This window comes from Garra rufa, chromosome 22 (assembly GCF_049309525.1).
Source record: "Garra rufa chromosome 22, GarRuf1.0, whole genome shotgun sequence".
NCBI classification, from domain to species: Eukaryota; Metazoa; Chordata; class Actinopteri; order Cypriniformes; family Cyprinidae; genus Garra; species Garra rufa.
The window spans coordinates 1,382,528-1,395,552 of record NC_133382.1 but is presented as its reverse complement, the minus strand read 5'-3'; the positions used below and the strand labels follow the sequence as shown (position 1 = coordinate 1,395,552).

Genomic DNA, 13,025 nt, shown 5'->3' with positions numbered 1-13,025 from the left:
TAGGCTTACTTTTGCATCCATTTTGATAAATGGAAAAATAAAACAATAAAATAAACACTTTAGATCCATATATGCGAGATCATACAACATTAGAATTGAAAACTATTTATGTTTCAGGATAGATCTGCTAGACCTAGAGTTTGGCGTCTCCACTACTTTAGAAGATCTCTGACTGCACTTTATAAAAGTCTTATGTAAGGAAATGTATCGAATAAATAAAATACTTCAAGAACTAATATTTCTGAAGTTCACGGCTAATCTTTTATAACAAAAACGTTTCAATTCAGACTAATATTAAACATTTTTATTGTTTACTGTTTTTGTCATTTTGGAGTAATTTTAAATGGACATGGTAGATTAAAAGCAACTTTTATTTTACTTTATTTATAAAACTCACACTTTTCTGGAAAGCAGTTACATCATTAATATTTTTTGTTGTTGACTGTAACCTTAAGATGTACATTGAAACCCTTTCAAACATGATAATGCAAAATCACCAAACAAACAAACAAATAAATACATTTTGAAAACAATTAACATTCTAAAAAGAAATTCTGAAAGAAAAAAAATTGAAAGCTTTTCAGAATTTTTTTTTTATATATGTTTACTTATTATTTTTTAAATTTATTTATTTATTTATTTTACAACAAAACATTTCTGTTCGGACTAATATTAAACATTTTTATTATAATTTTAGTCATTTTAGAGTCATTTTTTAAAAATGAACATTGCAAATTTAAAAACAACTTTAAATGTGGAATATTTGACTTTATTTATAAAACCCACACTTTTCTGAAAAACAATTATGTCATTAATATTTTAATTGTTGTAAATTCGCTAGTTAACCTTAAGATGTACTTTGAAACCCATTCAAACATGATAACAAAATAAACAAACAAACAAATGAATAAATACATTTTGAAAACAATAAACATTCTAAAGAAATATAAAAAGAAATTCTAAAAATATATTGTTTAATTATTTTTAATTATTAATTTTTAATAATAATAATAATTATTATAATTATTATTATTTTTTGTTATTTTTATTTATTTTTTTATTTTTTTACAACAAAACGTTTCCATTCAGACTAATAATAAACATTTTTCTTGCCATTTTGGTCATTTTAGAGTCATTTTAAAATTAACATTGCAGATTTAAAAACAATATTAAATGTGAGAAATTTGTTTGAGATTGTGTCATTAATATTTGAATTGCTGTAAATTCACAAGTCAAACATGATAATGCAAAATAAACAAACAAACAAATAAATAAATAAATTTTGAAAACAATAAACATTCTAAACAAATATAAAAAGAAATTCTAAAAAAAATATTGTTTGATTATTTTTAATTATTATTATTATTATTGATATTTTTATTTATTTATTTTTTTTACAACAAAACGTTTCCATTCAGACTAATAATAAACATTTTTCTTGCCATTTTGGTCATTTTAGAGTCATTTTAAAATTAACATTGCAGATTTAAAAACAATATTAAATGTGAGAAATTTGTTTGAGATTGTGTCATTAATATTTGAATTGCTGTAAATTCACAAGTTAAACATGATAATGCAAAATAAACAAACAAACAAATAAATAAATACATTTTGAAAACAATAAACATTCTAAAGAAATATAAAAAGAAATTCTAAAAAAATATTGTTTGATTATATTTTATTATTAATTTTTAATAATAATAATAATAATAATAATAATTATTATAATAATTATTATTTTTGATATTTTTATTTATTTATTTTTTTACAACAAAACGTTTCCATTCAGACTAATAATAAACATTTTTCTTGCCATTTTGGTCATTTTAGAGTCATTTTAAAATTAACATTGCAGATTTAAAAACAAAGAAAAAAAGAAATTTGTTTGAGATTGTGTCATTAATATTTGAATTGCTGTAAATTCACAAGTCAAACATGATAATGCAAAATAAACAAAGAAACAAATAAATACATTTTGAAAGCAATAGACATTCTAAAAAAATCTAAAAAGAAAAAACAGAAATCAAAAGCTTTTAAATGTTTTAAATAGGTTTACTTTATTATTAATATTATTATTAATTAATGAATTAACATTAACATGTTTATTGGCATTTTTGTCATTTTGGAGTGATTTTAAAATGCGAAAAAAAAAACATTGCAAAAAAATAAAAATAAAAAACATAAATAAATACATTTTAAAAACAATACAAATTCTTTAAATTTATTAATCGAAAGCTTTTCAATTTTTTTTTTAAATGTTTACTCGTGTATTATTGTTGTTTTCTGTTCTTTATCGCGAAACACAAAAGTCCCCTGGCGGGAGCCGCAGCAGTAGTGCGCATGCGCGGCTGAGTTTGAAGCCTGGCTGGCTGCTCTTCAGGATGGCCGCGGACAACAGTGTGCTGCTGGGTTTAGTGGAAGAATTCGTGTCTGGACAGGTCGACAGCAAGGCCGCAGAAACCACCACAGGTATCTTATTCACTGGTCTCTTTCGTGTTTGCTGTCTCTTACCAGTTTGATCGCTGGCTCTTAATAAAAGCTGTGAGGAAAAGCAGCGCGAACGCCGCGTGTGATGCTGCTGAGTGAAAGCCGTAAGCTAACCGCCACATCCTGTGTCACACACGCACTGTGGCTCAACAGGGGCTCATCACAAACAAAAATCCTTTCTTAGTACTGCAGAGTGTTTTTACTTCGTAATACACCTTGACTAGCAGTTGACATGGCGTCGTTTTGTTTATTAAAGGCTTGTGTGATCGTCTTGCTAGGCGGCTAGCGGAGCCCCTTCTGTTTGAACCTGACTGTGGACTCTTACCTCAGTGTGTTAACACTAGAAAAACTACTTTTTCATACCTGATTCTTGTTTTTATAAAGCTTATAAGTAATCAACATTATCAAAACCTAATGCCTTCTGTCATCTGACTGATAGTTCATACTTGTTTAGCGAGTGTAAAGGCCCTATGTTACTCTATGAGCCATACAAGTCTAATATATATAGATATGTGGCAATACACAGAGAAATAGGGGTGTAAAATTGTGCCTTTTGAGCTTATCCAATTTTATGGGAAAAATCATGTTCCATGAAAACATTTTGTAAATATACTAGCATAAAGATATCAAAACTTGAGACGAGACACTGCAGGTGAATAGAGTAAAAAACAAAACTAATAGTTATAACTATGCTTACCCAGTGGATTGATTGCATTGATAATTGCAAACATTTTTTGTATTACAAGTTTTCTAATATGCTAGATTTAAATATGCAAATGAGCATTATTTAATGAAATATGTGCTAATTTGCATACATTTCTACAACAAAAATTTAAACACTGGATGAAGTCAGTTTCAAATTTTTTTTTTTAATTTTTGGGTATTTCATTTTGTCACAACATAATTCAGAAAATACTTAGACAGAAACACTATATTTTTTTACCATTTTTTTGAGGAATAAAATGTATAAAATCAAGCAAATTATATCTGAACAAATCCCTCTGTAAAAACCTTCAGGATATAGTCAGGAATAAAAATGTAAAGTGTGGTGTGTGTAAGTGCTGCTGAAGTCGAGATTTGTGGCTCAGTGTAGGAGAAACAACTCTTGGCCTTTAACAATATGGATTGTAACTGAAATCTATTGACACAAATAGATAAAGTGCTATAAAAGAAAGACTTAACAGTGTTTTTTGTGTGTTTTCTTTCCACTAGTCTGAAAAAACACTTGAAACACCAAAAAGCCCAAAATCTCAAATTTGACAGGTGCATGAAAAAAACAGCATTTTTGCTTGGAGTGTCTAAAGATCATGCTCCATGAAGACATTTTGTAATCTGAGGGTGCAAGAAAAATCTAAATATTGAGAAAATCACTTTTAAAGTTGTTCAAAAGAAGTTCTAAGCAATGCAGGTTACGTTTTGATATATTTACGGTAGTATATTTACAAAATGTCTCCATGGAGTATGATCTTTACTTAATATCCTAATGATTTTTCCCATAAAATTGGATAATTTTGACCCATACAATGTATTTTTGGCTATTACTACAAATATACCCATGCTACAGGGTCACATATATCTGGCTTTACATGGTTAAACATGAGTTTATGTCTCTTTTTAGGTGTCAAGACTGGACAATTCACAGTTCTCCAGCTGGTTGAAGCATTGGGGTAAAGCTTTCTATGTTGTTCTCATTGAGCTGAGCTCTTGCTCGTCTGAAGTTTTCAAGCATATAATAAAAGTACAACTACAGTACTAGTGACAGTTTAATTGTGGGTAAATATTAAAATGTATATACACTTTGCAGAATCTGCAAAATGTTAATTATTTTAGCAAAATAAGAGGGATCATACAAAATTATTTTTTTTATTTAGCACTGACCTGAATAAGACATTTCACATAAAAGATGATGATAGTCCACAAGAAAAAATAATTTCTAAAAAGTTTACATCCCCTTGATTTGTTAATACTGTGTTGTTTCCTGAATGATCCACAGCTGTGGTTTTTTGTTTAGTGATAGTTGTTCATGAGTCCCTTGTTTGTCCTGAACAGTTAAACTGGCTGCTGTTCTTCAGAAAAATCCTTCAGCTCCCACAGATGATTTGGTTTTCCAGCATTTCTGTTTATTTGAACCCTTTCCAACAATGACTGTATGATTTTGAGATGCATCTTTTCACTCTGAGGACAACTGAGGGACTCATATACAACTATTACAGAAGGTTCAAACACTCACTGATGCTCCAGAAGGAAAAAACATGCATTAAGAGTCGGGGGATGAAAACTTCTGAACAGAATGTTGATGTGTACATTTTTCTTATTTTACCTAAATATTATATTGTTTTTCATTTAGTACTGCCCTTCGAAAGCTACAGAAGGAACTTACATGTTTCTCAGATGACAAAATAAGTTAAATTTACCCTGATTTTTAAATTCAAAAGTTTTCACCCCCGGCTCGTAATGCATGTTTTTTCCTTCTGGAGCATCAGTGAGTGTTTGAACCTTCTGTAATAGTTGCATATGAGTCTCTCAGTTGTCCTCAGTGTGAAAAGATGGATCTCAAAATCATACTGTCATTGTTGGAAAGGGTTCAAATACACAAAAATGCTGGAAAACCAAATAATTTGTGGGAGCTGAAGGATTTTTCTGAAAAACAGCAGACAGTTTAACTGTTCAGGACAAACAAGGGACTCATGAACAACTATCACTAAACAAAAACACAGCTGTGGATCATTCAGGTAACAACACAGTATTAACAATCAAAGCGATGTAAACTTTTCTTTTGTGGACTATGTAAACATCTTTTATGTGAAATATCTTATTCAGTACTAAATTTAGACTCAGTACAAAATAAAAAATAACATGCATTTTGTATGATCCCTCTTATTTTGTTATAATAATAAAATTTTGCAGATTCTGAAAGGTGTATGTAAACTTCTGACCTCAACTGTAAGTTTAAGTCTGAAAACTCCATTATTGATTTTGTATCCTCCGTTTAGGTTTAGTCTGACCAGTTCTCAGCCTCAGACTCGAGGTCGAGGAGTTCAGCTTCTGTCTCAGGTCCTGCAGGAATGCTACAGCAGCCTATCTGAGAGAGAAGGTGAGAAGTTCCTTTTGTTTTTCTTTGAATGAATGCCTCAACGCTGTACTGATGAGATGGAGGTCTGCAAGGACCGTCGTGACTCATCTGATGTGCATTTGTTTGCTTTATTTACAGTGGAGGTTTTGATAGCTTTCTATGAAAACAGACTGAAGGATCACTATGTGATCACACCACATGTTCTTCAGGGGCTCAAGGCTTTGGTGAGTCCTGAGTGCTTTTGTGTTTAAATGAGCATGTTCTGTTTGAGTCAAGATCACCTTAATATGACTTATTTCTTTGGTTTCTTTCAGACTAAATGCTCAGTTCTGCCTCCTGGTTCAGCTGTGTCCATTTTGAAATCTATCTTCCAGGATGTTCATGTTCAGGTGAATACTTTTATTTAGCTAGGGTGCATTAGAAATGACAGTAAAGATATAAAGTTACAAAAGATCAATGATGTTTTAAATGAATGCTGTTTTTTGTTTTTGAATTATTGGTGCACTACCATTCAAACTTTTATAGTACAGTCAGTAGATTTTTTTTCTATGGTTTTATTCAGCATTAAAAGCATTTAAATATAAATTGTTTCAAAAAAGGTGCATTACATGTCTGAAAACTATAATCGTTTTCACTTTAAATAAATAAATAAAATGAAATAAAAAAATATTTTATTTTAGATAGTTGCTAAAGAAACATTTTTCATTTCATTATTTTAGTTTAATACTAAAATAACTAAAACTGAAGTAACAATTAATAAAAAAAATAGACATTTTTGTAATAAAATTAGAAAATATAAAATAGAACTCCTAAAAAAAATTCTATCAGTTTCCACAAAAATATTATGCAGCAAAACGGTTTTAAACATTTATAATTAAATGTTTTTTCTGAGTAGCAAATCAGCATATTAGAATGATTTCTGAATGATTATGTGACACTAAAGACTGGAGTAATAATGCTGAAAATTCAGCTTTGATCACAGAAATAAATTACATTTTAACAGATATTCACTTAGCAAACTACTATTTTAAATTGTAGTAATATTTCACAATATTACTGTTTTTGTTTACGAATTTTCAAGCCTTTTTGAGCAAAAGATTTTTCTTTTAAATCATACCGACCCCAAACCTTTGAACAATGTTTGTCATAATATATATATAGCATATAGCAGTTTTTTTTTTTTTTTTTAATAAGAAAAAAATCTGGAAAACACCATTCGATCCTTAAATCCCTGAAAACTATAGCATATGAAAATTACTGATTTATTTTAATTGTATCAAACATTTATTAAAGCATTAGCCAACTAAATAATGACCTTTAGTGAGATTTTGTTTAAATCTTTGTTCATGTTCAGCAAAAGACAGAAAGTGACAAACCATATTTTTAATTTTTTTTCTCACGTATTTCTCTTTGACAGTCCTTGATGGTGACAGACCGATCATGTGTTTACAACATCCTTATCAATCTAATGGAGTCCAGAGAGGAAGGTAATTAACTCAGGAATTTTTTTTCTCACCTTTATATGAATGTCTTTGCGTTTATGAAACACCATCTCTTGTTTCACAGAGCTGAAGGGTTTGGGTGCAGACTTCATATTTGGATTCGTGCAGTCAGTAGATGGTGAACGAGATCCACGGAACCTTCTGTTGGCGTTCCAGGGGGCCCGGAACATCATTCACAGGGGTTATGATCTCGGTTAGTCTAGACCTACATACGCAGATATGACAAATGCATAGTAAAATACTAATATGTAATGAAGATTTAATAATACTTTGTATGGGTCAAAGTTATCGATTTTTCTTTTATGCCAAAAATCATTAGGATATTAAGTAAAGATCATGTTCCATGAAGATATTTTGTACATTTCTTACCTAAATATGTCAAAAGCTAATTTTGATTAGTAATATGCATTGCTAAGAACTTCATGTGGACAACTTTAAAGGTGTTTTTCTCAATATTTAGATCTTTTTGCACCCTCAGATTCTAGATTTCCAAATAGTTGTATCTCAACCAAATATTATCCTATCATAACTAATCATACATGAATGCAAAGCGTATTTTTTATTCAAATTATGTATAATTTCTTTTATTTTTTCACGAAGATATTTATTTGACATTTCTTGTAAACTCGAAATAATTTAGTCAGTGATTCAAGCGTCTCTATTTTTTCCAGGTAAATTTGTAGAGGAGCTTTTTGAAGTGACGCTTGATATGACAAATGTGTAGTAAAATGCTAAGATGTAATGAAGAATTAATAATACCCTGAATGGGTCTAAGTTATCAATTTTTCTTTTATGCCAAAAATCATTAGGATATTAAGTAAAGATCATGTTCCATAAAGATATTTTGTACATTTCCTAAAATATATCAAAAGTTAATTTTTGATTAGTAATATGCATTGCTAAGAACTTCATTTGGACAACTTTAAAGGTGTTTTTCTCAATATTTAGATCTTTTTGCACCCTCAGATCCAAATAGTTGTATCTCAACCAAATATTATCCTATCATAACAATCAAACATCAATGTAAAACGTATTTTTTATTCAAATTTTGTATTTTTTCTTTTTCACAAAATCTATGATGTTTATTTGACATTTCTTGTGAATTGAAAATAATTTAGTCAATGATTCAAGCGTTTCTTTTTTTTCCAGGTAAATTTGTAGAGGAGCTTTTTGAAGTGACGTCCTGTTATTTCCCCATAGACTTTAGTCCTGTAAGTACTTCTATCTAGCATGTTTGCATTTGAACAAATTCTTTTTTCTTTGTACCCCAAAATTCACAAAATGCGGTTACTGCTGAAATTTGATCTCTCTTCTGCTCATCAAGGCTGTATTTATTTGATCAAAAATACAGTAGAAATTGTGAAATATTATTATAATAATAAAAAAACAGTTTTCTATGTAAATCTGTGTTAAAATGTAATTTATTTCTGTGATCAAAGCTACTTTTCAGCATCATTACTGCAGTCTTCAGTGTCACATGATCCTTCAGAAATCATTCTAAAATGCTGATTGGCTGCTTAAGAAGAATGGAATGTTCAAAACAACGTTTGTTTGAAATAGAAATCTTTTGTAACATTATAAATGTCTTTTGGTCAGTTTAATGCAACCTTCCTGAATAAAAGTAATAATATCTTAAAAATAAATGTACTGACCCCAAACATTTTAAAGCTAGTGTTGTTCATATTCCATACTCTTTAGACATGTAAATATCTGAGCAGTATTTTTAGTATTTCTGTTTCTCTGTCTGTGCTCAGCCACCCAATGATCCTCATGGGATCACACAGGAAGAGCTTATTCTTTCTCTGCGGGCTGTTCTTGCTGGGACGTCTCAGTTTGCTGAGGTAGGACGCTCTGGATGACATAAACCTAATTCAGTCTCTTAAAGACCTAAACCAAGTCTTTGTTTGGCATTGTACTGTGCATCAATAGACTGGAAATTATTCTGTGTGTGTTATGTTTTGTATCCTTTCCTTTGACAGTTTCTGCTGCCATTGATCATTGAGAAGCTGGATTCGGATGTTCAGAGTTCCAAAGTGGACTCTCTGCAGACACTGGTACATTGACACATGACTTGCTAGACTAACTGGATTAGTGCTTCTCAAATGGTTCTGCTTTAGGATTTAGGTTTTATACTGGTCATCAAGTGAAGAACCAATACAGCTATAAATAGCAACAAAAATAAACAACATAGTCAAAGTTTGAAATTGATATTATCATTATCTTGACCCAATCTTTTGCATATTTCCATCTGCCTCATTTGACCAGATCAAATTTGTGCCAACCAGGCTTTTTATAGGAAACTAAAACAAAAACAGCTAAAAAAGTTACTAAAGTACGCTTGACTGAAATTAAATAAATGTACAAAAACGTATTTTATTGCAGCTAGAAGCCAAGGCAAAATTTTACTTTCATTTAGTTTACAAATAAAACTAAAAACTAGGGCTGTCAAATGATTTATCACGATTAATCACATCCAAAATAAAAGTTTGTTTACATACTAAATGTGTGTTTACTGTGTATTAGGGTTGGGCCGATGGCCGATAGACATCACGATCCTCCGTCCCGCCCCCGCCGCAGCAGCAACCCGCTCGCGAAAAACACACTTAATCACACTATATAGCCAACTGAAATGCATGCTTTCAGTTTCCGCATCTTTACTTATTTTATTATTATTATGAGGAAATAATAACAAGGAGGTTGTTAGCGATCACAATACAAATTACAGTGAACTCCAAACGAATTACACAAACTAGTTCGTTTACATTAATAAATGAGGCATACAAAGACAGCAGAAAAAAATCTAAATAATTTAGATTAAATTAGATTAAATAAACTGCACCAAATATGCCTTTTTCATGTTTTTACCATAACAAGCAGAGCTTGGAACAAAAAGCAATATTTTTTTCCATTGAAATACAAATGTACAATACAAAGCCTAGTATACATTATAAATAACAGTTTATCATTCAAATGCATTGGGAATATGGAAACACTTGGAATTGTGCCCGAATTACAGAGGCACGTGAGCCCAGCGCCTGCTATTTTTAGTTTCACTTTGCTTTGGTTTCTTAACTTTATATATTTTGTTTCATTCCTGTTCTGTTCTGAATACCGTTACATTTAGATGATTCGTTTTGGAGTCAGGGTAACTAACTTATAGCTATATTTATAGTGTTTATAATGTTAAAACATAATAATATTTTGCTTGATTTGGTATTATTTCTGATATTACACTTTCTCTCTAAACATTCCGCTGCTCATTAAATGCATTTGGAGAGAGTGGGTTAAGCAGTAAGCAATCAATGAGAGCGATTTTGAACTTAAAAAAGCTGATTGGTCGAAAATATGTTAAGGACCAACACACATCCTCCAAATACATCTACATAAACCAGCGCTTGCTCTGTCTCATACGCACTCACTGTCACGATCTAATGCACTTGTTAATGCCGGATCTTTAAAAACAAACCAGAACGCAAAAAACCAAAATTTGAAGGATCCGGCTCAAATTAAGCACTGGTGGAAACGGTTGGCTACAATTAATTAATTAGTTCTGAATTAATTATTTAACAACAACCATCCCTCACTCCCGCCCCCCGTCCCCCGCCGACGATGCCATCGTCCATTACGATGTTTCACATTAGACATAGTACGATGCCAAATTGTACGACGCCCAACCCTACTGTGTATATTTTATATATATATATATATATATATATAAATACACACACACATACATGTATATTAAAGAAAAATGTTTTAAATTTATATAGAAAATATTTATAATTCTATTTATTGTCTAAATTAAATAGAAGTATAACTATTCATACATATTAATATTTTTTTAAATCTATACATGTATGTGTGTGTATTTATATATACATAATAAATAAACACAGTAAACACAATTAGTATGTAAACACAAACTTTTATTTTGGATGTGATTAATCATGATTAATCATTTGACAGCCCTACTAAAAACTGAACTAATAATTGAAACAATAAAAAGACAAGAACTCAGACTAAAACTTTCAAATTAAAACAGAAAATCTAAAAATAATTAATTCAAAACATTAATAACTAATAATATCTCAGCTTTTTTCCTTCCATTTCTCTTTTTTCATTTAAATGCATAATGTAAATATATCACAACACTATGCATGCTTATATTGTTTGTTTGCATTTTGCATAATTTTATAATTTAACAGATTTTGTGTCCTACCATCTGAGGACCACTATTATAGATCTTAAATTTACATTTAAGCTTTTTGCATACATATGCTTTTATCCAGAGCGGTTTACATCGCACTCAAGCTACACATTTTATCCATTAATGCATAGACTGGGATTTTAACCCATGATGTTGCTTTTTGCCATTGTTTCTTTGGCTGAAAATATCTTCTAAAAAAATAAATATATCTCGGTGTGCTAAAAATAAACTACAATCTACAATCTGTGTTGTAGGCTGCCTGCGGTCTGACATATAGTCATAAAGAGCTGGCAGAATTCCTTCCAGGACTTTGGAGCTCGATACGGAAGGAGGTAAGAGAAATCAACTTAAAACAATGAACTCAGGAACTCACAGGTGCTTTTCTCATATTAGTTTGGTCTGTACAGCACTTTTCCCACCACTTAATGCCAAAATTATGAGTGTAAACCAGAGGAGTCATTTTAGGACGAGGAGCTGATTTGGTCAAAACACAGCTCTGTTGAAGACGATAGTTTTTCAGCTCGGTTTAGATCAATGTTGATTCAGTTCAGTTCAATATCAGTGTTGCAAAGTACAGTAAATCAGTTATGAAACAATTATTCAAAGGCATCTCTACAGGAGTCAAAAGAGTCAGGTCAGTTGTTTTGTTCTCATTTGATAATGCCAGTGCAGACAAATCAGTAATTGCTACTAAATAAGTTAAAAACAGTGCCTTAAAGGGACAGTTCACCCACAAATGGACATTCTGTCATCATTTATTCACCCTCCCTTTGGTTCAAAGCTGTATGAGTTTCTGTCATCTGCCAGAAACAAAAGAAGTTTTGTTACCCTTGACCACAAAACCAGTCGTAAGTAGAAAGTAATTTTTCTTTTATGACAAAAATCATTAGGATATTAAGTAAAGATCATGTTCCATGAAGATATTTAGTAAATTTCCTGCTGTAAATATATCAAAACTTAATTTTTTATTAGTAATATGCATTGCTGAGAACTTCATTTGGACAACTTTAAAGGCGATTTTTCTCAATATTTGGGTTTTTTTTGCACCCTCAGATTCTAGATTTTTAAATAGTTGTGTCTCAGCCAAATATTGTCCTATCCTAAAAAAACATACATCAATGGAAAGCTTATTTATTCAGCTTTATTCGATTTAAAAAGACCCTCATGACTGGTTTTGTGGTCCAGTGTCACATATTTTCTTTTGAATGAGATTGTTGGTAACCAAACAATTGTCAGTAGCTATTATTTTTCCAGTGACTGCCATCAATTCTTTGGTTGAGGGTGAGTGAATGATGAAAGAATTTATTTTTGGGTAAACCCTTTAACTGTAAGGGCTTTCAAAGTTGCAAAAATACACACAACTACATACGGGTGCTGTAATGACACAGACAGCAGCTATATTAGGATGCTGTCACTTTAAGAACACATGGATTCAGTATTGATACACATCTGATCAAATATTTTTAGAACTCTGCTGTATGGTCTCTTTAATCAGTTAATTTCTGTGTTTAGGTGTTCCAGACGGCCAGCGAGAGAGTGGAATCAGCCGGTCTGTCGGCTCTCAGCGCGCTGGTGTCTTGTCTTTCTCGTTCTGTGCTCAGTTCAGACTCGGAGGATGTGCTGCAGGTGTTTCTGAACCTCGTCCTCAAAGGTACCTGCAAATGGTGGATTCAAACAAATATAGATGTTCTCTTAGTAGTTACATGGATATAAAGGGATAGTTCACCCAAAAATTCAAATTAAGAGTAAAGAAGAT

The 13,025-nt window shown here is 31.0% G+C and overlaps 1 protein-coding gene across 1 annotated transcript in view; it reads left to right on the top strand.

Annotated features, from left to right (window-relative positions):
• Positions 1-2,365: 2,365 nt before the first annotated feature.
• The window catches only part of mms19 (MMS19 homolog, cytosolic iron-sulfur assembly component), a 32,727-nt gene continuing 22,067 nt past the window's right edge, over positions 2,366-13,025 (top strand). The window contains exons 1-12 of the mRNA XM_073828097.1: positions 2,366-2,469; positions 4,106-4,154; positions 5,481-5,581; positions 5,699-5,784; positions 5,875-5,949; positions 6,978-7,047; positions 7,127-7,255; positions 8,212-8,273; positions 8,817-8,903; positions 9,042-9,116; positions 11,524-11,601; positions 12,782-12,920. Of these exons, the coding sequence (XP_073684198.1) occupies positions 2,382-2,469; positions 4,106-4,154; positions 5,481-5,581; positions 5,699-5,784; positions 5,875-5,949; positions 6,978-7,047; positions 7,127-7,255; positions 8,212-8,273; positions 8,817-8,903; positions 9,042-9,116; positions 11,524-11,601; positions 12,782-12,920 (1,039 nt within the window). The 5' untranslated portion in view covers positions 2,366-2,381. The remainder of the gene's footprint in view (positions 2,470-4,105; positions 4,155-5,480; positions 5,582-5,698; positions 5,785-5,874; positions 5,950-6,977; positions 7,048-7,126; positions 7,256-8,211; positions 8,274-8,816; positions 8,904-9,041; positions 9,117-11,523; positions 11,602-12,781; positions 12,921-13,025) is intronic.